A 27,898-nucleotide genomic window follows, 5' to 3' on the forward strand; every position below is an offset into this window, starting at 1 on the left:
TGCAGTCCAAGGGACTCTCAAGAGTCTTCTCCAACACCACAGTTCAAAAGCATCAATTCTTCAGTGCTCAGCTTTCTTCACAGTCCAACTCTCACATCCATACATGACTACTGGAAAAACCATAGCCTTGAATACAGGGACCTTTGTTGGCAAAGTAATGTCTCTGCTTTTTAATAGGCTATCTAGGTCGGTCATAACTTTCCTTCCAAGGAGTAAGCGCCTTTTAATTTCATGGCTGCAATCACTATCTGCAGTGATTTTGGAGCCCAAAAAAATAAAGTCTGACACTGTTTCCACTGTTTTCCCATCAATTTCCCATGAAGTGATGGGACCAGATGCCATGATCTTACTTTTCTGAATGTTGAACTTTAAGTCAACTTTTTCACTCTCCTCTCTCACTTTCATCAAGAGGCTCTTTAGTTCTTCTTCACTTTCTCCCATAAGGGTGGTGTCATCTGCATATCTGAGGTTATTGATATTTCTCCCGGCAACCTTGATTCCAGCTTGTGCTTCTTCTAGCCCAGCATTTCTCATGATGTACTCTGCATATAAGTTAAATAAGCAGGGTGACAATATACAGCCTTGACGTACTCCTTTTCCTATTTGGAACCAGTCTGTTGTTCCATGTCCAGTTCTAACTGTTGCTTCCTGACCTGCATACAGGTTTCTCAAGAGGCAGGTCAGGTGGTCTGGTATTACCATCTCTTTCAGAATTTTCCACAGTTTATTGTGATCCACACAGTCAAAGGCTTTGGCATAGTCAATAAAACAGAAAGAGATGTTTTTCTGGAACTCTCTTGCTTTTTCGATGATCCAGCAGATGTTGGCAATTTGATCTCTGGTTCCTCTGCCTTTTCTAAAACCAGCTTGAACATCTGGAAGTTCACGGTTCACGTATTGCTGAAGCCTGGCTTGGAGAATTTTGAGCATTACTTTACTAGCGTGTGAGATGAGTGCAATTGTGCAGTAGTTTGAGCATTCTTTGGCATTTTTGTTCTTTGTGGTTGGAATGAAAACTGACTTTTTTCCAGTCCTGTGGCCACTGCTGAGTTTTCGAAATTTGCTGACATATTGGATGCAGAACTTCCACAGCATCATCTTTGAGGATTTGAAATAGCTCAACTGGAATTCCATCACCTCCCCTAGCTTTGTTTGTAGTGATGCTTTCTAAGGCCCACTTGACTTCATATTCCAGGATGTCTGGCTCTAGGTGAGTCATCATACCATCGTGATTATCTGGGTCATGGAAATCTTTTCTGTACAGTTCTTCTGTGTATTCTTGCCACCTCTTCTTAATACCTTCTGCTTCTGTTAGGTCCATACCATTTCTGTCCTTTATTGAGCCCGTCTTTGCATGAAATGTTCCCTTGGTATCTCTAATTTTCTTGAAGAGATCTCTAGTCTTTCCCAATCTGTTGTTTTCCTCTATTTCTTTGCATTGATCGTTGAGGAAGGCTTTCTTATCCCTCCTTGCTATTCTTTGGAACTCTGCATTCAGATGGGAATATCTTTCCCTTTCTTCTTTGCTTTTAGCTTCTCTTCTCTTCCCAGCTATTTGTAAGGCCTCCTCAGACAGCCATTTTGCTTTTTTGCATTTCTTTTCCATGGGGATGGTCTTGATCCCTGTCTCCTGTACAATGTCACAAACTTCCATCAGGCACTCTGTCTATCAGATCTAGTCCCTTAAATCTATTTCTCACTTCCACTGTATAGTCATAAGGGATTTGATTTAGGTCATACCTGAATGGTCTAGTTGTTTTCCCTACTTTCTTCAATTTAAGTCTATATTTGGCAATAAGGAGTTCATGATATGAGCCACAGTCTGCTCCCGGTCTTGTTTTTGCTGACTGTATAGAGCTTCTCCATCTTTGGCTGCAAAGAATATAATCAATCTGATTTCGGTGTTGACCATCTGGTGATGTCCATGTGTAGAGTCTTCTCTTGTGTTGTGGGAAGAGGGTGTTTGCTATGACCAGTGCATTCTCTTGGCAAAACTCTGTTAGCCTTTGTCCTGCTTCATTCTGTACTCCAAGGCCAAATTTGCCTGTTACTCCAGGTGTTTCTTGACTTGCTACTTTTGCATTCCAGTCCCCTATAAGGAAAAAGACATCTTTTTTGGGTGTTAGTTCTAAAAGGTCTTGTAGTCTTCATAGAACCATTCAACTTCAGCTTTTTCAGCATTACTGGTTGGGGCGTAGACTTGGATTACCGTGATATTCTGTCCTTACCTTATATGACATACAAAATTAACTTGAGATGGACTGAAGACCTAAATGTAAGAATTAAAAATTTAAAACTGTTAGAAGAAAACATATAGGGAAAGCTTCTTGACATGGAATTTGGCAGTGATTTATTAGACATGATGCTAAAGGCACAGAAAGCAAAGTAAAAAATAGTCAAATTGGACTACCTCAAAATTATAAACTTCTGTGCTGCAAAGGACACAAACAAAAGAGTGAGTTCTCCCAGTGGAATGGGAGAACTCATGTTTCTGCTAAGGAGTTAACATCCAGAATACATAAAGAAATCCCACAACTCAACAAAAAGTAACCCAAAGTAAAAATGGGCAAAGAACCTAAGCAGACATTTTTCCAAAGAAGGCATGCCCAACAAGCACATCAAAAGATGCTCAACATCATTAATCATTAGGGGAATACAGATTAAAACCACAATGGAATATCACCTCACACCCATTAGTATTAAAAAAAAAAAAAAAAAAAACAGAAAGAAAGCAACAAATACTGGCCAGGATTTGAGGAAAGTGGAACCCTTGTGCACTATTGGTGGGAATGTAAAATGGTACAGTCATTATGGAAAACTGTCCAGAGGCTCCTCAAAAAAAAATTTTAAATTAGAATTACCATATGATCCAGCAATTCCGCTTCTGGGTCTATACTCCAAATAATTAAAAACAGAGTTTCAAAGAGATAGGTATACATCCATATGCTTAGCAGCATTACTCATCATAGCCAAAAGTTGGAAGCAACCCAAGTTTCCATCAACATATAAATGGATAAACAAATGTGATATATACATACAGTGGACTATCTGGCCTTAAAAAGGACAGAAATTCTGGCACATGCTGCAACACATACTTTGAGAATACTGTTATTAAAAAGCAGAGACATTACTTTGCTGACAAAGTCCATGTAGTCAAAGCTATGGTTTTTCCAGTAGTCACATATGGATGTGAAAATTGGACCATAAAGAAGGCTGAACGCCAAAGAACTGATGCTTTTGAACTGTGGTGTTGGAGAAGACTGTTGAGAGTCCCTTGGACTTCAAGGAGATCCAACCAGTCAATCCTAAAGGAAATCACTCCTGAATATTCACTAGAAGGACTGATGCTGAAGCTAAAGTTCCAATACTTCGGCCACCTGATGTGAAGAGACGATTCATTAGAAAAGACCCTGATGCTGGGAAAGAGTGAAGGCAAGAGGAGGAGGGGATGACAGAGGACAAGATGGTTGAATGGCACCATTGACTCAATAAACATGAGTTTAGCAAGCTCCAGGAGATGGTGAAGGACATGGAAGCCTAGCATGCTGCAGTCCATGGGGTCACAAAGAGTTTGACATGACTGAACAATAACAAATACTTATTGAAATGTTAGTCCCACAAAGACAAATACTGTATGATTTCACTTACATGAAGTACCAAGAGCAAATTCAAATCCATAGAGACAGGTGATTGCTAGAGACTTGAAGGAAGGAGAAATGGGAGCTGTCTAATGAGTGGAGAGTTTCAGTTTTGCAAGATGAAAGCATTCTGGCTATTAGTTGCACAACAAGGTAAATGTACTTAACCTATTAAACTGTACACTTAAAAATAGTTGATGGTACATTCTATGTATATGCATTTTATCAAATTTTTTCTTTGATTTTTCTTAAATTAAAAAATAATTCAACAGTAGTTAGTCTTCACGGGTATTCATTCCATGGTTCAGCAAAGTCATAGCTAGTCAGTCTTTCTTACATCTAGCCTGCCTCACTCTTTCTCCCTATCTGCCTAACTGCATCCCAGGCATCAGAACAGAATCCTCACACTTACCATATGGCCTGACCACTTGGTCTTTCCATAGCCTCTGCTGTAATCCTCTCCCCTAGGTAACAAGGACTGCTCCTATACAATCGTCTTGCCTTGGCTCAAATGTCACCATCTTGAGAGGCCTGCCTTACCACTCTTTAAAATTGCAAACTTCCACCGCTTCCTGCCACTACTCTTTTTCCTAATCTTCTACTTCATTTTCCTTCATAGCAGATGTCAAACTTTGACCTATGATTATCTTAGTTAATTTAATGCTTGTTTCTCTTTCTCCTCGCACCACTCACCCATTATAACATAACATCCAAAGGGGAAATAGTTATCTTTTTTGTTCCCTACTGCATTCCCAGTAGCTAGAGCAGTATCTGAGGCATAGGAGGTGCTGAGTAAAATTTTTATTGAGCTAATGTATCAGTCAATCAACCAACAGTTGGTAGACAACGGCGTTCTACAACTGTGCCTATTTGTGTGTACATATACATAACATAGGACTTCCCAGGTGGCACTAGTGGTAAAGACCCCGCGTGCCAATGCAGGAGACATAAGAGATGTGGGTTTCATCCCTGGGTCAGGAAGATACCCTGGAGAAAAGCATGGCAACCCACTCCAGTATTCTTGCCTGGAGAATCCTATGGACAGAAGAGTCTGAGTGGGCTACAGTCCATAGGGTCACACAGAGTAGGACACGGACCGAAGCGACTTAGCACACATGCATACATAACATATGCATATGTGTACGCATTCTGGAATCACAAGTCATGAGATACCATCCCAGTGCACACACTGGCAGGTAAATGTATCATAATCTGGAGGAAATACTGTTGACCCACTTCTCAAGAGTGTCTCAGGTTCACGTATGCACTCTACAATAAACACTTTTTTGCCATGGCTTTCAGGAAAACTCAGGACCACTTTGGGCCCTGTCTGTGTTCAGGCTAGGCACACTCCTGCTGCATAGGAGAAGACCCAGGCTGAGTGCTAAAAGACAAAGAAGGGACTCTGGCAGTATGAGGATGGGTAGGATTGCCCAATAGAGCTCTAGCTGAAATCAAATGTGGGCCAGGAGGGTAAGTCAGTGGTAGCTTTGTTATTTGTCCCCTGGAGCAATAAGCAAACACCTTCTACATGATTCATTTGAATCAGACTTCAAATGAGACTTCCTCAACTAACAAAAGGCTGGAAGTATAAAATGCTTTAGAGATAATGTCATCTGCCCCCCTCCCTGGGAGAATAAGAAACAAAAGATAGGGAAGTTAAGTGATTATCTAACACACACCCCTATCAGAGCCATCAATAGCTCTCTGTCCAACCAAAAATTCACTCTCTGGCGCTGTTCCTGGATTCTCCATTAGGAAAGGGGTTTTCCTTTTATGCCTGATTGATGACGGTTTGTTTGTGACAGGCTGGTTGTTCAAACTGGACGCCAGCAGGCATCTTTAAAGAAACTACATTCAAGTAGTTTCAAGTTCCCTGAAATTATAGGTCACTACTACCCTTGGACTGCAAGGAGATCCAATCAATCCATCCTAAAAGAGATCAATCCTGGGTGTTCATTGGAAGGTCTGATGTTGAAGCTGAAACTCCAATACTTTGGGCACCTCATGCGAAAGGTTGACTCATTGGAAAAGACCCTAATGCTGAGTAGGATTGGGGGCGGGAGGAGAAGGGGACGACAGAGAATGAGATGGTTGGATGGCATCACCGACTCGATGAACATGGGTTTGGGTAGACTCCGGGAGTTGGTGATGGACAGAGAGGCCTGGCGTGCTGCAATTCACGGGGTCGCAAAGAGTCGGACACGACTGAGCGACTGAACTGAACTGAACTACTCATTATAGATATTTAAAGAAATTCATCAATCCCTGGAACAATCCACAGACAACTTAGCTTGGGCAAATCATTTGACTTATACATGTAAAAATGGGCGTTTGGGAGGCAGCCAGGCATAATCACAGCTGAAAGATGGTGAGCAGTAGCTGTCACGTTCTTTGATGTTTGCAAAAACTTCTGGAGAATTACATGCATTATGCCCTTCGTGAATGCTTTTATATACATCTCCAAGATAAACGCTCTTTCATAAGAGAGGCATCCAATCCCCAAAGTAATTCATGTGCATAAAACTATGTTTTAAGGCAAAAAAAACAGATATAAAATTTCCCTTTTCCTAATTCAATTTTGCAATAAAGAATTATTTAGGGGGTGGAAAATTAGGCAAGTCTTTTCCTTTGGCACTAACAACACAGCAGGAATGGATAAATAAGTAACGGGTAACTGAATCCCCCACATGCACAAAAGGTACCGAAGAAACCATCTACACTTAACAAGGCTCTTTGTCTGATTTTCCTCGGCTTTTTTCCCTTATTAGAAAGTCACCATGCTAACCTATCCTCACTCTAGAGGCCACCTCTTCTATTCTTCTCTCCAGCTCAGGAGTTCCATCAAAGCTAATATCAAATCATCACATTGTACATCTTGCATATATACTATTTATTTATCAATTCTACTTCAATAAAGCTGCAGAGTGAACAGTCAATAAATCAGAGTATCTCTCAGTAAAACTGTTCCATAGCAGGTTTTTCTTTCATCGTAAATGCTAAAGCTTTCAACTTCATAATTAAGTAAAAGCTGATTATAATCGATGCCTTCTAAGGAACACTAAGAAAACACACACTTGATAAGTGTAGTGAAAACATAATTGGATCCAAAAATTGAGTCAGAACAACCAACTGGAAACAAAGCTTTCGCTATGCAACACATTTTCTGGGAACCTCTCAGAATATTTTTTAAAAATTTACTTCCCTCAACTCAGAGGAAAAATGCCCATATACGCAAAATGCTGAATATAATTTCAAAGTGATATGGATGCCCTTTCATCATCCATGGATCTCCTTGAATTCTAGATTAAGAAAGTCTGCTATTCCACTTTTTGCAAATCAAAAAATCTGCAAACAGTCACATATATCATTTTTTAAAGCTTCTTTTAATATGTTAAACTGTATTTTAAAGCATTAAATTGTATAGCAACCAGCACCTCTCCTTCACCAAAAGTGTTCTTTAAAACAAAACTCTTAAAATTTTTTTATCCTGATATACACACCTGATTAACATTACATTCACATGCAATAAGGTTGGGGTGTAAACTCCATCTTAATATGAGTAGTTAAGCTGAGTTAACTATTGGATGATAATAAAAGACATTCTTCCAGCCAAATTACCAGATGATTCGATTTTATGTCACCAAATCACGCTAAGTTATAATAATGCTAAGCAGACAATATGAGAGATATTTTGTCTTACCCTTTCTTGAAGCATGAACTGAGCATTGAAAACATACTGTGTTTGAGCAGTTAAAGTTCCATGTAACACCTGCAAACATTCCCTCTTTCCCTTCTGCATTCTCCACTAAACTATACATTTTATGAGGGCTCGGTCGTGCCTATCTTGCTGACAGTGCTTGACACAAAGCAAGTGTTTTGATTTTAATGATGCATTTGGATGTCACAGTACAGCAGTTACTGTTTAGTCTCCTGCAAAACACCATGTGGATAATGTCAATAGGTTAGAAACTGGTTTTCTCAGAGCCCTGGGGTTCAGGCAGAGGTGGAAAAGGAAACAGAATTGCTAAGAAGTCGGCCATGTGGGTGGATTCCACCCTCACTCCCAATTCCTTCTTCAATCAGATCATCTCTGCTTTAATATGGGCTTCTACAGAAAATTTGTCAGAATGAAGAATTCCAGGTTCGAACAAACAGAAGTTGAAAAGGTCCTAGAACACTTCAGACTCCATAGCTGAATTTTGATGAAGTTAAATGTAATATTTCCCAAAACTGTTTTCTTTTCTGTGGATGAGCCAATAACTTGACAACTGAAAAGTATAACTACTTTGTATTCAGTTCCTTCAGATTCAAGAAATATGTCCCCCAGCTGTAGGTAAATCAATGAAGTCAGAACACACCCTCACACCATACACAAAAATAAACTCAAAATCTCTTAAAGACTGAAACATAAGACATGACACCATAAAACTCCTAGAAGAAAACATATACAAAACATTCTCTGACATAAATCCTACCAAGGTTTTCTTAGGTCAGTCTCCCAAGGCAAGAGAAATAAAAAATCCCACGGACAGAGGAGCCTAGCAGGGGGGTCCCAAAGGGTCCAACACGACTAAGCACATATAACATTTTTTGACTTCTTCATTTCTTGTTAGCAACTGACAAATTTCTTGACATGTTGATGGTCTTAGTAATGTTTTTAATGAAAACACATTAAATGAGGACATTTTCAGGAAAAAAAAACTTTTATATAAGCATAAACATGCAAGGTCTTGATACTAATCCACGTTTCCTTGTCAATAACAAGAGGTATTTAATATTTATCAGATAAACAAATCCTCATATTCTATTTTCACAGTCTGTGCCAACCTTCTCTAATGTAAGTCCACAGCCACATAATAGAGAATATTTTTGGAAATATTCTGATATCCCCAGACTGTCAGAATGAGACTCAGGAAATCTGAAAACTTGGTTTTTATGAGCACCAAACTTCCCATTCATAAAGAGGCTTACAGAACACTGAAGCAAAGGATTCCCTCTTTCTTGAGGAATTATCAGAAAGTATTTGTTGTTGCTTGGTCACTCAGTCGTGTCCGACTCTCTGCAACCCATGGACTGCAGCCCACCAGGCTCCTCTGTCCATGGTGTTCTCCAGGCAAGAACACTGGAGTGGGTAGCCATTTCCTCCTCCAATCAGAAAGTATGTCCCTTTGTGATTGTACACATTAAGCACATTAATAATCTCTCCATTACTCTTCTTTTTCTCTTTAGTCTGGGCCCGTAGTATGTATGATGTGAGCAGCCACAAAAATGATGAGAACTGATTTTAAGCAACCTACAGTGTTTTGTTTTGTCTCTTTTCCTATGGAGATCTAGAAGCATTTATTAAACACATACACACAGCATTATTACACTGACTAAATTTGTTAAAAATAATAAAGTATTTTACAAATTTAGTTTCAACTCAAAATGAGTTAAAGCAATTAGAAAAAATGATGGTATCACCAATACTCCAACTCAAATATTCAACTTCCAAGAGTTTCTTAACCTACCCTACCCTTCACCAGCACCTGTTGTAAATACCAGTTCACAATGCATTTGGATCTCTTACTTGGAAAACTAAAAATATTCTCACCGTAGTCTTAGTCTTAAAGAAGTAAGAGAGAATAAGAATGAATACTCACCTCCAAATCAGTCGTCCTTTGACTTCAGAAAATCCCATGGTCTTAAAATCTTCTAAGTCAGAATCAGTTCCATTCACCACTCTTAAAGAGACTGGTCTGGCCTCTGAGAGAGAGAAATTGAGGGCTATTTGATTACTGAATTCTCTCTAATTGAAATATATACATAAAGTATCTGTTTTTTATCAGGCCCTGTTTTATATATTGCAGCAGTGAGAGAACAGAGAAAGAAAAAAGAATCAAGTCCCTGCCCTCACAAAGTTTACATTCCACATTGATGCCCATATTGAAGTAACTTCATTCAAATATCATGCTAAATCTTTCAAGAATTTCTTTTTGATTTTCCACAGTCTCTCGCAAGGAACTGTAAACATCTATTTTTCTGGGGGAAAAAACAAAAGCTATGCTTTCTGTCACCTGGCTAGCACAAATAGTTCAAGATTATAGAAAACAACATAATGCTTATTTATAACTATAAATGCAAACACATAAATATAGATATAAATATATGTATATAGGGCTTCTCTGGTGGTCTAGTGGTTAAGACTCTGCCTTGCAATGCAGGAGACACAGATTCAATCCCTGGTCCAGGAAGATCCCACATGCCACAGGGCAACTAAGCCCGTGTGCCCCAACTACTGAGCCTGTGCTCTAAAGCCCTCAAGCTACACTGCTGAGCCCATGTGCCACAACTACTGAAGCCAGTGTGCCTAGAGCCTATGCTTCAGAACAAGAGAAGCCACCACAACAAGAAGCCTGCACACTGCAACTAGGGAGGAGCTCCCACTGCCAAAACTAGAGAAAAAGCCCACGCACAGCAGCAAAGACCCAATGCAGTAAAAAATAAAAATTAATAAATATATAAACACGTTTAAAAAGCTGCACAACAGAGAATAACATTTACATATATATACACACATATATATGTTGATACACATATACATACACATGCACAGAATAACAGTCTAATGGAGCAATTAAAAGTCAGAATTTGAAGTTCAAAAACACGTATTCCAATATGTATGGCTAAGTCCCCTTGCTGTTCACCTTAAATTACCACAATATTGATAATCTGTGATACTACTATATAAAATAAAAATGTTAAAAAAAAATAAAACAAAACACAGGTTCCAGTCTTAATGCTATCACTTAACTAAGCCATTATATCTTGGGTAAGTTTATTGATCTCTTTAAATCTCAGTTCCTCACCTGTAAAGCTGGAATAATAATATATACATACATAATAGGACTAATGCAATGATTAAATGTGGGGATGTATACTAAAGCACGTATTCCAGTGGCTGGCACCAAGTTCATATCTAAAACTCATTATTGCTATAATATTCCTATTATTCTATGTATCATAAATGGAAATGAAGAATCCTGTCAGCAAAACCTCAATCATGTTTTCTGATCATCCAAAACTATCATTCATAGTCACTGGGGCATTCTCCCGTAAGTTTCTGTAGAAACTCAGTTTCTAAAATTTGGTATCAAAAACTGGCAGAAGTTCAGCTGAGTGTCCCACTGCAGGCCTCCAAAACACATCTACATCGGACTGCGTATCACTTGATTTTCCAAAGTAGGTCATTGGCATATGATACCCTTAACTGTTGTATAAAGAAAAGCAGCAAAACTGCCATTGCTTTTGGATAAATAGCTTTTTTTCTTCTCTTTTAGCATTTTTCTTCACTTTCTTTATATCTACACCTTAACAGAATTTATTTAGGAAGGTTTTTTTTTCCAAAAATGTAATAAGGCAAGTGAAACATTGTTACCAGATGATCCTGAACATAATTTAAACTTCTTAAATTATTTTGGACTATCCTTTACAAACCAGTTTTTGTCTTTATAATATTATGGAGCTATTTTTTCAGGAATTTAGATAGTGCTATTCATCCTAAATGATGGTAGTTCCAAATGTCTTGAATGTAGTGTTTCTATGGTTTATACTGCTTCACAATAGATCACATCTCAGTTCTATAGTTTCACTTCCTGCCTTACTTTTCAACAGCCCAGACTGTCCCGTATTGCATTCCACTTTCAGCTAGAAAAAAGAAAACTAAGGGAAAACAGATAAATACTCCTGCGAAATATGAAAGTTTATTAAGTAAAAACAAAAGTGCTCATGGTTGCATTTTTCTCCCAGTTTAAAATGCATGGACTTCATGACATATTGCCCCTAATGGAATACAGTCATCTTTTACTATTCTTAATTCTTGGAACTCTTCACTAAGTGTGCTTACTGGGAAAATATGTTATCATTTTATTACATAATAAAAATGCTGAGTTTTCACAATATTGACTGAGCCATGAATAGAAATACTCCATTTCTAATTTGCATATGATAGAACTCACTCCCGCTGGATCATTTAACTACAGGTTAAAGTTCAAATTGTGCACTAGACACATGTGCATCAGAAGCTCATGGCCTAGGAAGGTCACCAACCACAGATGTTCTAATCCTCTAGCTCCAGGGCCGAACCTGAAATCTCTCTCTCTCTTTTTTATTTTTTGGCTGCTCTGGGTCTTCACTGCGAGTAGAGGGGGCTACTATTTTGGGGGGTACAGGTTTCTCACAGTGCTGGCTTCTCTTGTTAAGGAGCAAGGGCTCTAGGCACGTGGGCTTCAGTAATTGTGGCACATGGGCTCAGTAGTTGTGGCTCCTGGACTCTAGAGAGCAGGCTCAATAGTTGTGGCACACAGGCTTGGTTGCTCCGAGGCACGTGGAATCTTCCTGGACTAGGGATCTAACCTGTGTCCCCTGCACTGGCAGGCAGATTCTTAACCACTAGACCACTAGGGAAATCCCCAAACCTGGCATCTTGAAATTGGAGAACATTTCTCTAGGGGTTAAAGGGTTTGGTGAAAAGGCCACTTTTCCATTTGTTCAAACTCAACTTTACCTACATCTTCCTACATTTCACCTGTACATACACTTTTCTAAATACACTTTCCTTTTATCTAAAATAAGTTGGAAAGAATTGAGTTCAATTTTTCAAAGAAAGTCAATTACTCCTTTGCAAAGTGAAGGTAGTATCAGTTTCACTGTAGCAATGTTTTATAAGCTGATAAAGTCTAAGAAAATGTGCATATGATCAATCCTTTGAAGGTGGTTTCATGAGAAATAGGGACTTACAAGATTTTTCACTTTCAAGATAGAACATAGATGAAATCCCCTAGGACATCATCCTATTAATGTAATTACACAGATACAGGCATTGAAAGGAGTACCAGGTTGATTAGAAATGACAGTGAGAGAGCCGGCAAGTACAAGTAGAGATTTCCAAGCTGACAAAATAGTAGCCCCTGCTACTCACAGTGAAGACCCAGAGCAGCCAGCACATATTTAGGTTAGAATAAATCTTGCTGAAGAATTCACCCTCCTTAAAGAGACTCCTAAAAAGTAAATGAAAGTGTATTTGCCAGTGTAAAAATTGCATCTAGTTAGCAGTCTACATATCAATATCTCAAAATATGCTACTGTAATACTTATAAAGACTCAGAAAGACATCAGAACTCAAAGGAAGCCTGGAAACTGAGAGAGAGAATGAAGCCATTACCAGAACCTGTAAGAAATCTCAACAATCCAAGAGAGCTGAGATGAGACACCCTGCAAATGATCTCTCATAGCAAACACACCACCCAGAAGGGATTTGGATCTCCATTTATTTATCTCTAATTCAGACTCAGAAACCAGGCTCAGGTATAAAATGGGGCAGCTGTCCCTTTCCTGGGAGACTCCCTTTCTCCTGTTTATGCCTCAGTCCCTTCCAAGTGTCTCCCATTCAAAATATACTGGAGGATTTTAAAGCTAAGAAGAAAAACAAGGCTAAAAAGAGGGAGGACTGATGATGATACAACACATTTAAGATGGTGTAAAAGACGGAAAGAGAAATGCTAATAAGCAAGGGACAAATCAGAAAGAAACTTTAAAGTACTGTGCACAGGAGACGATAGTCTTTCAGAATTTTTCATGAGCCCAGATATTCAGGCACAAGGCAATGAGAGGAGAAGTTTGCCTGAGTTCAACAAAGCTGCAGTACATAGATGAATGGTCATGGGGCAAAGGAAATAAGCCAAATGCTGTGCACATTAGCCCTTCCTCCTGCCCTCAATCTGTGATAAAGACAAATGAGAAGACCAGGCAGACAGACTTTTTCAGCTGGCATTAGTGGCCAGCGTTCTGAGTAGATTGTCCTATAGTGTGGAGTGGACTAACTCATGTTTAAGAGCAGTATTTTTAAATCAATTTTATTGACTTATAATTTGCATTAAATAAAACATACCCGCACTTAATGTGTTTTGGTACATGTACACAACCATGCAGCTACCATTTCAATCAAGGTATAAAACATATCCATGACCAGAAAGTTCCCACATGCCCCAGTATAGTCAATCCTCTCCTCCATCTCAGAGAATCACTCATTCTGACTTGTATGGCTACAGATTAGTTTTGCCTGTTCTGAATCTTAAAATATGTACTCTTTTGTCTCAGTTTCCTTCGCTTAGTTCATTATTCTAACATTCACCTATGCTGTTAAACATATCAGTGGTTCATTCTTTATTGCTGAGTAGTAATCCATTGTAACAATACCTTGATTATTTCTCTATTCATCTGTTGTTACTTTCAGAGTCTGGTTATCATGAATAAAATTTCTGTGATCGTTTGTGTGTAAACCTCTTGTGAGCATATATTTCCACTTTTCTTGGGTAAAAATAACCAGGAATAGAGTTGCTGGGTCATATAGTAGATAGGTATTTAACTGGTTAAGAAACTGCCAAATTCAGCGGAGCACACACCAGTCAATACACACTCAAGAAACAAACACAAAGGAATGACCAAGATGGCAGAGTAGGAAGACCCCAAACTTACCTCTTCCCATGGGCACATCCAAATTACAACTATCTATAGAGCAACTATCAGTGAAAACAACCCAAAGACTAGCATAGAAAACAACAGCCAAGATACAGAGGCCACCCAAATGTCTATGAATAAATGAATTTATACAGAAGATATGTGATATATGGTGGGGGGGGGGTGCAGTGACTTAGAATGGAATATTACTCAGCCATAAACAAAGAGTAAAACCTTGCCACGTGTGACAACATGGATGGACCTAGAACATATTGTCCTAAGTGAAATAACTCAAAGACAAATATTATATGATTGTACTTATATGTGGAATCTAAAAACAAAACAAATTAACAATCATGGCAAAACAGAAACAGACTCATAAATACAGAGAACAAACAGGTGTTTGCCAGAGGTGAGAGAAGTGAAGGGATGAGTGAAATAGCTGAGGGGGATTAAGAGGTACAAACTTCCAGTTACAAAATAAATGGGTCATGGGGAACAAATGTACAGCATGGGGAATAGAGACAACAATATTGTAATAACTTTGAATGGTGACGGACTTCTCGTGATGATCATTTTATAATGTACAGAAATTTCTAATCATTATGTTGTACACCATGTTGGAACTAACATAGTGTTGTAGGTCAATTATACTTCAATGAAAATAAAAGGAAAGGAAAGAAAACCGCCAAACTCTTTTGTAAAGGATTGTGCCATTTTACACTCACATCAATATGTAAGAGTTGCCTCTACTTCAAATCGTTACCATCACTCAATCTTGTTGTGTTTTTTGTTTTGTTTTGTTTTAGCTATTAAGAGCAGTCTTTTGATCAGCCAAAAACAAAAGACTATATTTGTTTGTTACTTAACTTGGTTTGATTTTTGTCCACGCTGCAACCCTTACTTTGAAGAATTGCTGCCTACCAAGTTCATGTATTTAGGACCCATCATATGTACCTCATTAAGATTCTTCCCACTGATCTATGTTCTAGGCTTCTGGTTCCTTTTTTCCACCTCGGTTGCTCCCAGGATCTTAATTCCACAAAGGGCACATGGCCCCACTGGCTCATGCTCTGGCTCCTCTTGACCTTCCTGAGCTCAGATGAAGCCTAAGTCCCAGGGCCTGGAGGACAAGAGGAAGGGACTGAGGGATCCAATCTAGAAGGGTAGAGAAGCTGTCTCCTCTACCTTTTGATCAACGGGAGATGAGAGATAGGATGGAGCTGGCAGGCAAATTTCTTCTGTCTTTACTGCATAAGACAGGAGCCCAGTTGCTTTGTGCAGTGTGTCCAGCCATCTGTTCCACACAGCTTAGAGGATGTACCTACTGAGGGACCAACTGTGATTTATCGTGAAACAGTGGCCACACAGTAATGCATCACTTTCCATTTGCTCCCCATCCTTTTCAGCCTCACTTCCTTTTTCTCTCTCTGTCCTGGGATTTGAACTTCCAATAAATTACTGGCACTTAAATCTTGCCACAGGCTCTGTTTTTAGGGAGCTTAATTTCTCCATAAGTTCCTTCTCTTGAGCTATCTTTTTTTTTTTTTTTTAATTTTTGGCCTCTCCGCAAGGCGTGTGGGATCTTAGTTTCCTAACCAAGGATTGAACCCAAGTCCTCTGCAGTAGAAGCACAGAATCTAAACCCCTGGACCACCAGGAGAGTTCCACTTAAGCTATCTTGACTCTCATCTTTCTTAATGTCTTCTTCTTCAACCTTTCATTGATGTTATGAGTCATCCATAACAAGTTCCACTGTGATCAGAGTCAGTTTCTGTAGCTTAAGTCTACTTTTTAATCAGTTTATGAGACAAGGATATAATCTGTGGGATATTAGAATATATCTTTATAATATCTTACCCTACAAAAGAGGAAATTGGGGATCACAGAAGTTAGTGAAGTCAATCATCGGTTGCTGCAGAAATGCAGACTCTCACTTGGCATGTAGTATGTACTAAGTAAATATTTGCTGGATTTGAATCAGAGTCCTAGTGAGTACTGCGTTTTCCACCAAATTTTAATTCAAAGTCTGTGAGCTCCCTGTTATATCGCACTTTATCTCAATTCTGATTACAGATTTCTACAGAAATGGTTCCCTCTTAGATGTAGTGTAAAGGATTCTCTATGATTATCTGCCTGCTGATATAATTCATCCAAATAGTTGTCTAGTCTGGACTGCTCCATCCTCTGAAAATAGAATGTTTTATTCTGTCTGATTTAAAGAGTAGTGCACTTGAGAAATCTTGAAGAAAAAGAACAAAGCCAGAGGATTTATTCTACCATATATGAAGGCTCAGTGTAAAGCTCTAGTAATTAAGACAGGGTGGTTTTAGCACAAGGATAGATAAAATAACCAGTGGAACAGAATGAGTCCAAAAATAGACTTCTATGATTACATGAGATACAATGGGGAATTTTTTTATCTGGTTCTAGGTTAATTAGACATCCATATGGAAAAAATACATATTTTGTTAGCTACTTCAAATAAACCTGAAAATACAATCAAGATGAACTGCAGACCTATGTATAAAAGTCTAAAATAATAAAGATTTTAGAGGAAAATATAGAACATCTTTATTTTTTGGCCTTGTCTTGTGGCTTGAGGAATCAAATTCCCCAGTTCAGGTCAGTTCAGTTGTTCAGTCGTGTCTGACTCTTTGCGACCCCATGGACTGCAGCACACCAGGCCTTCCTGTCCATCACCAACTCCCAGAGTTTAACCAAACTCATGTCCATTGAGTTGGTGATGCACCCAACCATCTCATCCTCTGTCGTCCCCTTCTCCTCCCGCCTTCAACCTTTCCCAGCATCGGGGTCTTTTCCAATGAGTCAGTTCTTTGAATCAGGTGGCCAAAGTATTGGAGTTTCAGCTTCAGCATCAGTCTTTCCAAAGAATATTCAGGAATGATTTCCTTTAGGATGGACTGGTTGGATCTCCTTGCAGTCCAAGGGACTCTCAAGAGTCTTCTCCAACACCACAGTTCAAAAGCATCAATTCTTTAGTGCTCAGCTTTCTATATAGTCCAACTCTCACATCCATACATGACTACTGGAAAAACCATAGCTTGGACTAGATGGACCTTTGTTGGTAAAGTAATGTCTCTGCTTTTTAATATGCTGTCTAGGTTGGTCATAACTTTCCTTCCAAGGAGTAAGTGTCTTTTAATTTCATGGCTGCAGTCACCATCTGCAGTGATTTTGGAGCCCAAAAAAATAAAGTCTGACACTGTTTCCACTGTTTCCCCATCTATTTCCCATGAAGTGATGAGACCAGAGGCCATGATCTTAGTTTTCTGAATGTTGAGCTTTAAGCCAACTTTTTCACTCTCCTCTTTCACTTTCATCAAGAGGCTCTTTAGTTCTTCTTCACTTTCTGCCATAAGGGTGGTGTCATCGGCATATCTGAGGTTATTGATATTTCTCCCGGCAATCTTGATTCCAGCTTGTGCTTCCTCCAGCCCAGCATTTCTCATGATGTGCTCTGCATATAAGTTAAATAAGCAGGGTGACAATATACAGCCTTGACGTACTCCTTCCCCGATTTGGAACCAGTCTGTTGTTCCATGTCCAGTTCTAACTGTTGCTTCCTGACCTGCATATAGATTTCTCAGGAGGCAGGTCAGGTGGTCTGGTATTCCCTTCTCTTTCAGAATTTTCCACAGTTTATTGTGATCCACACAGTCAAAGGCTTTGGCATAGTCAGTAAAGCAGAAATAGAACCAGGGATCAGACCCAGGATCTTTCCAGTGGAAGCATGGAGTCCTAACCACTGGACCACCAAGGAATGCCCTAGAATATCTTAATGATGTTAAATGTAGGCAAACACTTTTTAACAAGACACCAAAAGTACTAACCACAAATTTGTAAATGATAAATTGGACTGTAATAAGATTAAGTATATCTTTCCACCAAAATATACTACTAACAGAGTAAAGGGTAACCCACAGAAGACAGAAGACAGAGACACTATCTCTGGGAGATAGTGAAGGACAGGGAAGCCTGGTGTGCTGCTGTCCATAGGGTTGCAAAGAGTCGGACACAACTTAGCTACTGAACAACAACAACATTCATATTATCCAAACCCCTATCAATGGTGGTAAAAATGAATGCATGCCGTTAGATATCAAGGACACTGAGGAGGGTACACTGTCTGGGAAGAAGTAACAAGGAGCTTCTGGAGCACTTTCATATTCTGCTTCTTGGGCATATTTAGTTTGTGAAATTTCATTGGACATTTACGTCATGTGCACTTGTATTTATTTACATTTTAGTTCAACAAAAAGTGTTTAAATGTAATACATCTGTAACAGCATTTAATGGAAGATATTAATAATATCTTTGTAGGCTAGTCCCTGAAACAAGGTATGACTTGTGTCCAACTGTAAGAATTAACAATGATTATAATTGGCTAAACTTCTGTCATAAAAAAGATTATATTTTTCACTGTAGCAATTTAGCAGTTTGTATTTTTTATTACATTAAATGCAGTATATGATTCCATGAGTATCACTCTGTGTTATGAATTATCTCAATGAAGTAGCAGATGAAATCTTTAGTTATTGTATTCTAATGCTTTGTGACTAGTCATTTGGGAATAATTGCATTTTTCCACAGAATTTTGAAGTGTTAAAAAAGAAAAACTTCCCTCAGTATGTATCTCCTTAGCACAATATTTGGCATAAGATATCCATTCATCCTATGTTTAATGAATTGAATGATTGTAAAATTCAGTTGATATGTTCAAACATACTGCAAATGAGTTTTAAAATGGGACTTTTTAATGTGAGGTCCACAGACTACTAGTAGTTACAAACTTGTATGGGAAAAATGACATCTCAATTTGTGTTAGCCTCCAAGTGAATTTTAACATTTCGTTCAATTGTCTCTGTCACTAGTAGAAATCACAGATATTGTCATTTGGTATTACAACTGTTATCCTGACATATTTTCTACTTATAATTACATTATTATACTGAAACTACAACAGTTAACAGACTCACCACATGAACTTATCAATAGAATTCAGGAAGGGGGCCAAAGAAAGGGAACCGAAGGACTTACCCAGAAGTTCAGTGGCTAAGAATCTGCCTTGCAGTGCAGGGGACATGGGTTCTATCCCTGATCCAAGAACTAAGATCCTACATGCCACAGTGCAACTAAGCCCATGTGTGGCAAATAGAGAGAAGCCTGCCACAGTGAAAGATCCCATGTGCCGCAACTGAGACCCAATGTAGCCAAAAATAAATAAAATTTTTTTTAAAAAAGAAAGACTAAAATCTATAATACAATATTCTATAGTACCATGGCATAAAGTGAATGTACACTTCATAAGCACTCAGAGAATCTGACCATTTCATTTCGACATTGCATTTTACCCCGAATGGAAAAGAGGGATTGTCTTGCCTAATGAGGCTAACACATCCCAGTACACAATACACTCCCTAAATCTCAGCCACATTAAACCCAGAAACAAAAGTTTCTCTTTCGTTCTTCTGTTCACAATTGTGCACAATATCCTGACCCAGACTAGCCTACCTACAGCCTATCTCCCCCACTGCAAAGTTTCCCAGGGAGCTTCTTATTTGTCTAGAGCCACCTAAAACCATATGACCAGGTATTGTATTCGCCCCATCTTCACCCTTCCCCGCCAATTTTCTTTCCTAAAAGGGTCACCTACATGCAGGACACCTATCAGTGGCCAGGCCCTATGACTTCTGGTTACATTCAGAATGGAGAGCCTTGACAGGAGGTCTGAGGGGGTAGGAGACTGACCACTTCTTCTCCCTTCTCACATTGAACTTAAAGGTGGTACACACCCACTATGCCTTGCAGTGTCTTTATTTCCTGGCCACACTTTGAAAACGGTCCTTTATTCAACCGATCTCAAATTATCCTGCTTTGAGTGTGCCATACACTTCCTGCTAGTGTCTAGACTGATTGATTCAGAAACTAAATAAGACTTTCCATCATCCCATCCAATGGGCTTCCCTGGTGGCTCAGATGGTAAAGAATCCACCCGCAATAAGGGAGACCTAGGTTCAATCCCTGGGTTGGGAAGATCCCCTAGAGGAGGGCATGGCAACCCACTCCAGTATTCTTGCCTGGAGAATCCCCATGGACAGAGGAGCCTGGTGGGCTGTACAGTGCATGGGGTTGCAAAGAGTCAGACGTGACTGGGCGACTAAGCACAGCACAGTATCTCTGATTATGTTAATAACATTTTTTTTCATACTTTTTTATACTGTTTTTCATACTTTTATGGCATTTTTTTTACATGTCCATGTTCTCCACCAGCTTCTTAAATGCCAGAGTAATAATTGTGTAGTATCAGAACTCCTAGTATCTGGCAAAGTCCTCATATATAAAAGATGTTTAATCAAAGCTTACTGAATAAATGTATAAATAAATGGTAGAAATTATAAAGGTAAATATCAGCATAAATGAATGTTTTTTACCAATTATGCCGGCCTTTATTATCTCATTATTTCTCAGTAGATATTTTAAGCTCTAAAGTCGGTTTAGGATTGGAAAAGAATTTTACAGATTTATCACTTTTGTGTAACAATGTATTTTCATAACAGTTTTATAATACAACATATAATACTAAGAAAAGATCCAATTGTATTCTTGTATCAAATGCCATTTAGTTTTCATCTTTGTAATTTCCTCCCTAAGAATTTCAGAATGCAGAGGGCATTGGATAACATAAGGAACTATTTCATTCTTACACAAAAGTAAATATTTTAATAGATTGCCAAAAGCAAATCTCTATTTATGTTTTCTTATTATTTTTTCTTCAAAATATTTATTACGGGTTTTAGATGACAGATTTCATTCTCAGAAAATAATTATATCAACTTAATTAATTGTCACCTCAGGGTCGATTCTTTTATATCTAAGAAAATTGGAACAGAAAAGATTCCGAAAACAGAAAGCCATTGCAGCTAGGCACCTGGAAGATGAGACTCAATTCAAATAACTTAGAAGTAAACTCTTAAATATATAATTTCAGAAATTGTTCATATTATTTACTTTATTTAACTTTAGAACTTTCACTTAGAAGTCACACATTAAAGAAACAATTGAAACCGCCCTTGTAGCCAGCCCTGCTTTATTCCCTTCTCCTATTCTCCCAAGTTGTATGGCTTTCTCAGATATGTTTTTGCATTTTTAATACATATATACCTATCCATAAACAACGTGTATGCATACTCAGTCACTCAGTTGTGTCCAACTCTTTGCGACCCGAAAGACTGTAGCCAACCAGGCTCCTCTGTCCATGGGATTCCCCAGGCAAGAATACTGGAGTGGGTTACCATTTCCTACTCCAGTGGATCTTCCTGACCCAAGGACAGAACCCACATCTCCTGTATCTCCTGCTTGGCAGGCGGATTCTTTTACCACTGAGCCACCTGGGAAGCCCATCCATAAACAACAGATAGTATCACTTTGTGTGTAGCCTTTTTAAAAAAAATCACATAAACTGTATTATATCATGGGTGTTGTTCTATTCCTTAGATTTTTCACTCAAATTGTGCTTCTGAGGTCTATCCAGATTGATAGATCTGAATAAAGTTCTTTTTTTTTCAGCTGCTAAATAGAGTGGTCAGACATTGCCAGTCACTGAGCCATGATACAAGCCCTTGCCTTTTTTCTTTCTAAGAGAAACATAATATTGTTTTCAATGTAGTCATGTGCCCTGAAAAATTAAACAATGTTTTCCAAGCTTCTTGCAATCAAATTTCTAGCTAATGCAATTGAGCAAAATCTGCTTGGGATTGCTCTAGAATGGTCAATTCATCTATGACAAAGGAGGCAAGAATATACAACTGAAAAAAGACAGTCTCTTCAATAAGTGGTGCTCAGAAAACTAGACCGTTAACACATAAAAGAATGAAATTACAACACTTTCTAACTCTATACACAAAAATAAACTCCCAATGGATTAAAGACCTAAATATAAGAGCTGATACTATAAAACCCTTAGAAGAAAACATAGGCAGAGCACTCTTTGACATAAATCACAGCAATATCTTTTTGGATCCACCTCCTAGGGTAATGAAAAATAAATAAATAAATAAACAAATTGGACCTAATTAAACTTAAAAGCTTTTACACAGCAAAGGAAATCATAAACAAAACAAAAAGACAACCCATAGAATGGGAGAAAATATTTGCAAACAAAGCAACCAACATAGAATTAATCTCCAAAATATACAAACAGCTCATGCAACTCATTATTAAAAACAAACAAACAATCCAATGAAAAAATGGGCAGAAGATCTAATTAGACAGTTCTCCAAAGAAGATGTACAGATGGCCAAATAGCACATGAAAAGATGTTCAAAATCACTAATTATTAAAGAAATGCAAATCAAAACTACAACAAGATATCACCTACACTGTCAGAATGGCCATCATCAAAAAGTCTTATGCTGGAGAAGGTGTGGAGAAAGGGGGACCCTCCTACACTGTTGGTGGGAATGTAAATTGCTATAACCCCTATGAAGGACAGTATGGAGGTTCCTTAAAAAACTAAAAATAGAACTACTGTATGATCCAGAAATCCCACTCCTGGGAATATATCCAGAGAAAAACATAATTCAAAATGATACATGCCCCCCAATGTTCACTGCAGTACTGTTTACGATAGCCAAGACATGGAAGCAACCTAAATGTCCATCAACAGAGGAATGGATAAAGAAGATGTGGTACATATATACAATGGAATATTACTCTGCCATAAATAAGAATCAAATAATGCTATTTGTAGCAACTTGGATGGACCTAGAAATTATCATACTAAGTAGAAGTTTAGATCCTTGATGGCCTTGTGGAGCTACCATAGCAGCTACAGGTAGTCCTGCCTCCGGACTTCATATTGTATATGTGTGTGTGTGTGTGTGTGTGTGTGTGTGTTTAGTCACTCAGTCATGTCCGACTCTTTGCGACCACATGGACTGTAGCCCTCCAGGCTCCTCTGTCCATGGGATTCTCCAGGCAAGAATACTGGAGTGGGTTGCCATGTCCTACTCCAGGGGATCTTCCTGACCCAGGGATCGAGCCCAGGTCTCCCACATTGCAGGCAAATTCTTTACCATCGGAGCCACCAGGGAAGCCCTCATATTAAGTGGGAAAAGCAAAATCTCTTTTCAGTTAAGGTACAGTAGTTGGTTCTCTACCACATGCAGCCTTATTAACTCCTAACTCATAGAATTCCAGTAATGAATATGCTATAGATACATACATCCATTTATCCATTCTAGTAAGTTATTTATTTCTATTTCTTTACAGTCATAACCAGTACTGCAGTGAACACCTGGTATAATGAACTCTTTACATGTATCTGAGATTCCCTAGTACTGAAAGTTTATAAAGTCATACCGATATTCAACTTTGGAGAATAGTTTAAAACACCTAGAAAAGTGATAGTTTTTTACATTCCCATAAACAATGTCTGCATTTTTTTTACCCCTTACATCTTTGCCAATTTGAAAATAAGTCCTGGCCAATGAAATTTTTGTAAGTTTTGTGAGTATGAAATAGAATCTCATTTTTTAAATTTGAAATTCATTAATTCCTAGTGAGGTTGATCTTTTTTCATATTAAACTTTCTTGTTCTTTTCTTATTGGACTTTTGACTACTTTCAAATTAATTTATGGAACACAATTATATGAGTACATGAGTAGGTCCAGAAATCTCTGTAAATAAAGGAAAAAATTTCAATCCAATACTGGCTACTTTTTGTTGAGTATTTATTACATTTCATCAATTTTAATCCTCATGAAAATTCTGAAACATAGTAAGATAGGAATTACTATCCTTAAATTTTTGTTATTTTTATAAATTTTATTACACTGTTACATTATTCTAAGGTTTGCATTGACAAGGAGGAGTTATTATTTGTCCAAAACCATACAACTAAGAAGTAGGGGAGCAGAGATTTAAACTTAAGACTGCTGATTCCAAAGCCTGTACATTTTTTATTACATAATGCTTACTTAAAATTATGCAGTTTTTATTACATAAACCCATAAATTCAAAAGCATATATATTCATACTTGTTTTTAAACATGGAACTGAAAAATAGAGATATTTAAGAAACAGTTCCTGGTCAAGAAAAATATAAGATAAAGAGAAATTCAAAAAAGAAAAGATTGAATATCACCAGAGAAATGGTCCATAATTGCTACTTGGACACAACTTAAATTTTAGTAGGTTAAGGGAATGCAAGTGATCCATCTTAGTTTTAGAGAAGCAGGTGCTACTTTAGCTCATGAAATTTCTCCTTGCAGAATTAATTGAAATTGGCTTGGCTATGAGTACTCTCAGTTGATTTGGGACCTGGCTCAAGAGTCATGAACAAGAAATAATCATAAAACTCTGAGTACCTAGTTTGCTACTGGGGTGGCACAGGGATTGATGGGTTGAGTTTCATTTGGCATCTTCATTAGTGACCTGAAGGAGGGAGCAAATAATTTGTTAATGAAATTCACAAACAGTAATGTATGAGGAGGCACTGCAAACACTGATAAAGACTATTAAATTATCAAAAGAAATCCAGAGAAGTTAGACATGTAGATACAAGCAAACAACCAAAAATGCACCATGGAAATTTTAAGAGTTGAGAGCAGGAATGGGGGATGGCGAGAGTTAACAGAGGAAATAATACTAATGTTTATGACATCATCAACTGAAAACCTTCTAAGGCATTATTTCTAAAGCAAACCCAGGAATTACAGTGAAAAGTCATCCAGTGATGGACACTTAGCTGTTTTCATATCTTGGCTATTATAAATAACGCTGCAATGCATATAGGAGTGCAGATATCTCTTTCAGATCCTGTTTTCATTTTCTTTGGATATATACCCAGAAGTGGGATTGCCAGATCATATGGTAGTTCTTAATTCTTTTTGTTTAGGAACTTCCATACTTATTTCCATCCTGGCTACACAAATATACATTCCCACCAACTGTGCACAAGGACTCCTATTTTCCACATCCTCACCAACACCTGTTATCTCTTATCTTCTTGATTTCAATGAGGTGATATCTCATTGTGGTTTTGATTTGCATTTCCTTGACAATTAGTGATATTGGATACCTTTTTTGTACATATTGGCCATTTATATGACTTTTTTTTGAAAATATCTATTCAGTTTTTCCATGTACTTTTTAATCAGATTAAAATTAAAAAGCTCTAAGTTCTGGGGATCTAATGTATAGCTAAGTAAAGTAAATAATACTGCATTACATACTTGAAAGTTGCTAAGTTGCTGAATCTTAAATGTTCTCACCACAAAAAAAGAAATGGTAATTATGTGATATGATGGAGGTGTTAGCTAGCACAAATGAGGTAATCATTCTGAAAACTATATGAGCATCAAATCAACACACTATACACCTTAAACACACACAATGGTATACGTCAATTATATCTCAATAAAGCTAAATGGAAAATGAAGTGAAAAGTCAATTAGATCTTAGCTTATAATGTGAAAAGGTTGCTGAAAAGAACTCTGGCTTACTGCTGTATGGTAGAGTGGAAAGAACCTTAGATTTGGATTCAGTAAGACAGATCTGAGATTTGAACCCCAGTCTTTCATCTGATTCAATTTTTCATCTCATTTTATATGGGAATGATGATAACACCTCACAGAACTGCTGTCTGATTAATATGACAGTATATGCAAAAAGCAACAGGCTAAATGCCTGGCATGACCAGACAGCCAGCAAACACCATATAAAGTAATCTGATATATTCCTTGAGATGAGTTGCTAGACTCAGCCCTGAGCACTTTTAACTCTGAAAATATGGAATTAAACTGGAGAAAGTATCAAGAAAGAATAAGAGGAAAGGACGGAACAAAGTCAAGAGAGAGACAGAATAATTTAATCTAATTCACTAGATCCAGAAAAACAGCTGAGGTGGGCAAGGCTGAAAATGTTCATTGTAATATGAACAAGGAGATATAAGAGTAATGGCATGAGATTAAGAAAAGGAAAAATTAAGCTTTAGATCAGGAAAAAAATTTTTTTCTTGATACTTCTATCAAATAGAATCAAAATATTCATACAAAGAGAAGAGTAAGTGAATCAGTTCTTGAAGTACTTTAAGTTAACTGTATAATACTTCAAAAGTTTATCAAAGGACTAGGAGTTTGGGGTTGGTAGATGCAAACTAATACATTTAGAATGGATAAACAACAAAGTCCTAGTGTATAACACAGGGAACTGTATCCTGGATACACCATAGTGGAAAAAGAATATTTTTAAAAAATATTTTAAAAAATTATCAAGGGAAAAACCCCTTCTGACTTCTTTTGAATTCTAATGCCTTTGATAATAATTCTCATACCACCATGATTCAAAGTTGTCCAGGAGATTCTAAGACAGTTGTAAAATAACTGATCCTTTTCTTCAGATTCTCAGCAAAAATTCCTAATAAGGCATTGAATAGAATGTTTACAGATTTAAGGTTCCCTTTCTTCTAGAAATTATCCTTAAACACTCTGGTTTACTGCTGCATATATGATATCTGATTCTTCACACAGTTATATATGCCATTATTTCACAACTGATTTATCCAGATTTCATGATATTCTGCAAAATAAATTATTCTATTCAGACACTCCAATTCCTAGACAAGTGTGAAGTTCTCCTCCACACTGAAAAAAATCTTATTACTTGAGTCTAGGGCAGCCTTTGGTTTGGTGCAGGTTAGATAACCAGCATATAGTCAAGCAAGAATCAGGAGCAGGAACATGTAAGGGGGAAGACAGACAGATGATTAATATATCAAGTTACCATTAAAAAAAAAAAACCCACTAATTCTAAAAGATATATGCTCCTCTGTTCAATGCAGTATTATTTACAACAGCCAAGATATATAAGCAACCTAAGCATCCACTGATAGTTGAATTGGTACAGAAGATATGAGATACACACACACAAACACACACACACACACACACACACACACACACACACACACACGCTGGAATATTACTCAGCCATAAAAAATAATGAAATCTTGCCATTTGAAACAACATGGTTGTACCTAGAGGGTATGATGCCAAGTGAAATAAGTCAGACAGAGGAAGACAAATACTGTATGATTTCACTTACATATGGAATCCAAAAAACAAAACAAATGAATAAATAAAACAAGACAAAAGAGCCATAGGTAAAGAGAACGATCTGGTGGTCACCAGAGGGGAGGAAGGTGTGACACTGGGTGAAACAAGTGAAGGGGGTTAAAGGGTACAACCTTGCAGTTACAAAATAAGTAAATCATGGGAACATAATATACAGCATAGGGAATATAGTCAATAACATTGCAATAACTGGGTATGATGACAGATGGTTACTACACATCATGGTAATCAATTCATACCATATACAAACATTGAATCAGTATGTTATATGCCTGAAACTAATAAAATATTACATGTCAATTATAGTTCAATTTTTTAAAAAAGAAAAAATACCATCAAATAATATATACTGTCAACCATATGCCAGGGACCGTATGAGGTCTTGGTGATTTAACAACAGTCAATAAAGACTAATGTTCCCACCCTCAAAGACTTACATTTAAACAGATACATGATGGCAAATCAAATACAACTTCTAGGGTACAAAAGTATATGAAGAAACATGAAAGGATTAAGGGGTGCCTTGGGAATGGGAACAGGGAACAAGACCGTTAGTTAAGTGGTCAAAGAAAGCCTCTTAGTATAACATTTGAGAAAAGACC

The 27,898-nt window shown here is 37.7% G+C and overlaps 1 protein-coding gene across 1 annotated transcript in view; it reads right to left on the minus strand.

Moving 5' to 3' along the window:
* Positions 1-27,898, minus strand: part of LOC145514266 (uncharacterized) — a 718,708-nt gene that overhangs the window by 563,983 nt on the left and 126,827 nt on the right. The window contains exon 2 of the mRNA XM_081511614.1: positions 9,284-9,386. Within this exon, the coding sequence (XP_081367740.1) occupies positions 9,284-9,386 (103 nt within the window). The remainder of the gene's footprint in view (positions 1-9,283; positions 9,387-27,898) is intronic.

This window comes from Giraffa tippelskirchi, chromosome 7, assembly GCF_054371585.1.
Source record: "Giraffa tippelskirchi isolate mGirTip1 chromosome 7, T2T-mGirTip1v1.2.pri, whole genome shotgun sequence".
NCBI lineage: Eukaryota > Metazoa > Chordata > Mammalia > Artiodactyla > Giraffidae > Giraffa > Giraffa tippelskirchi.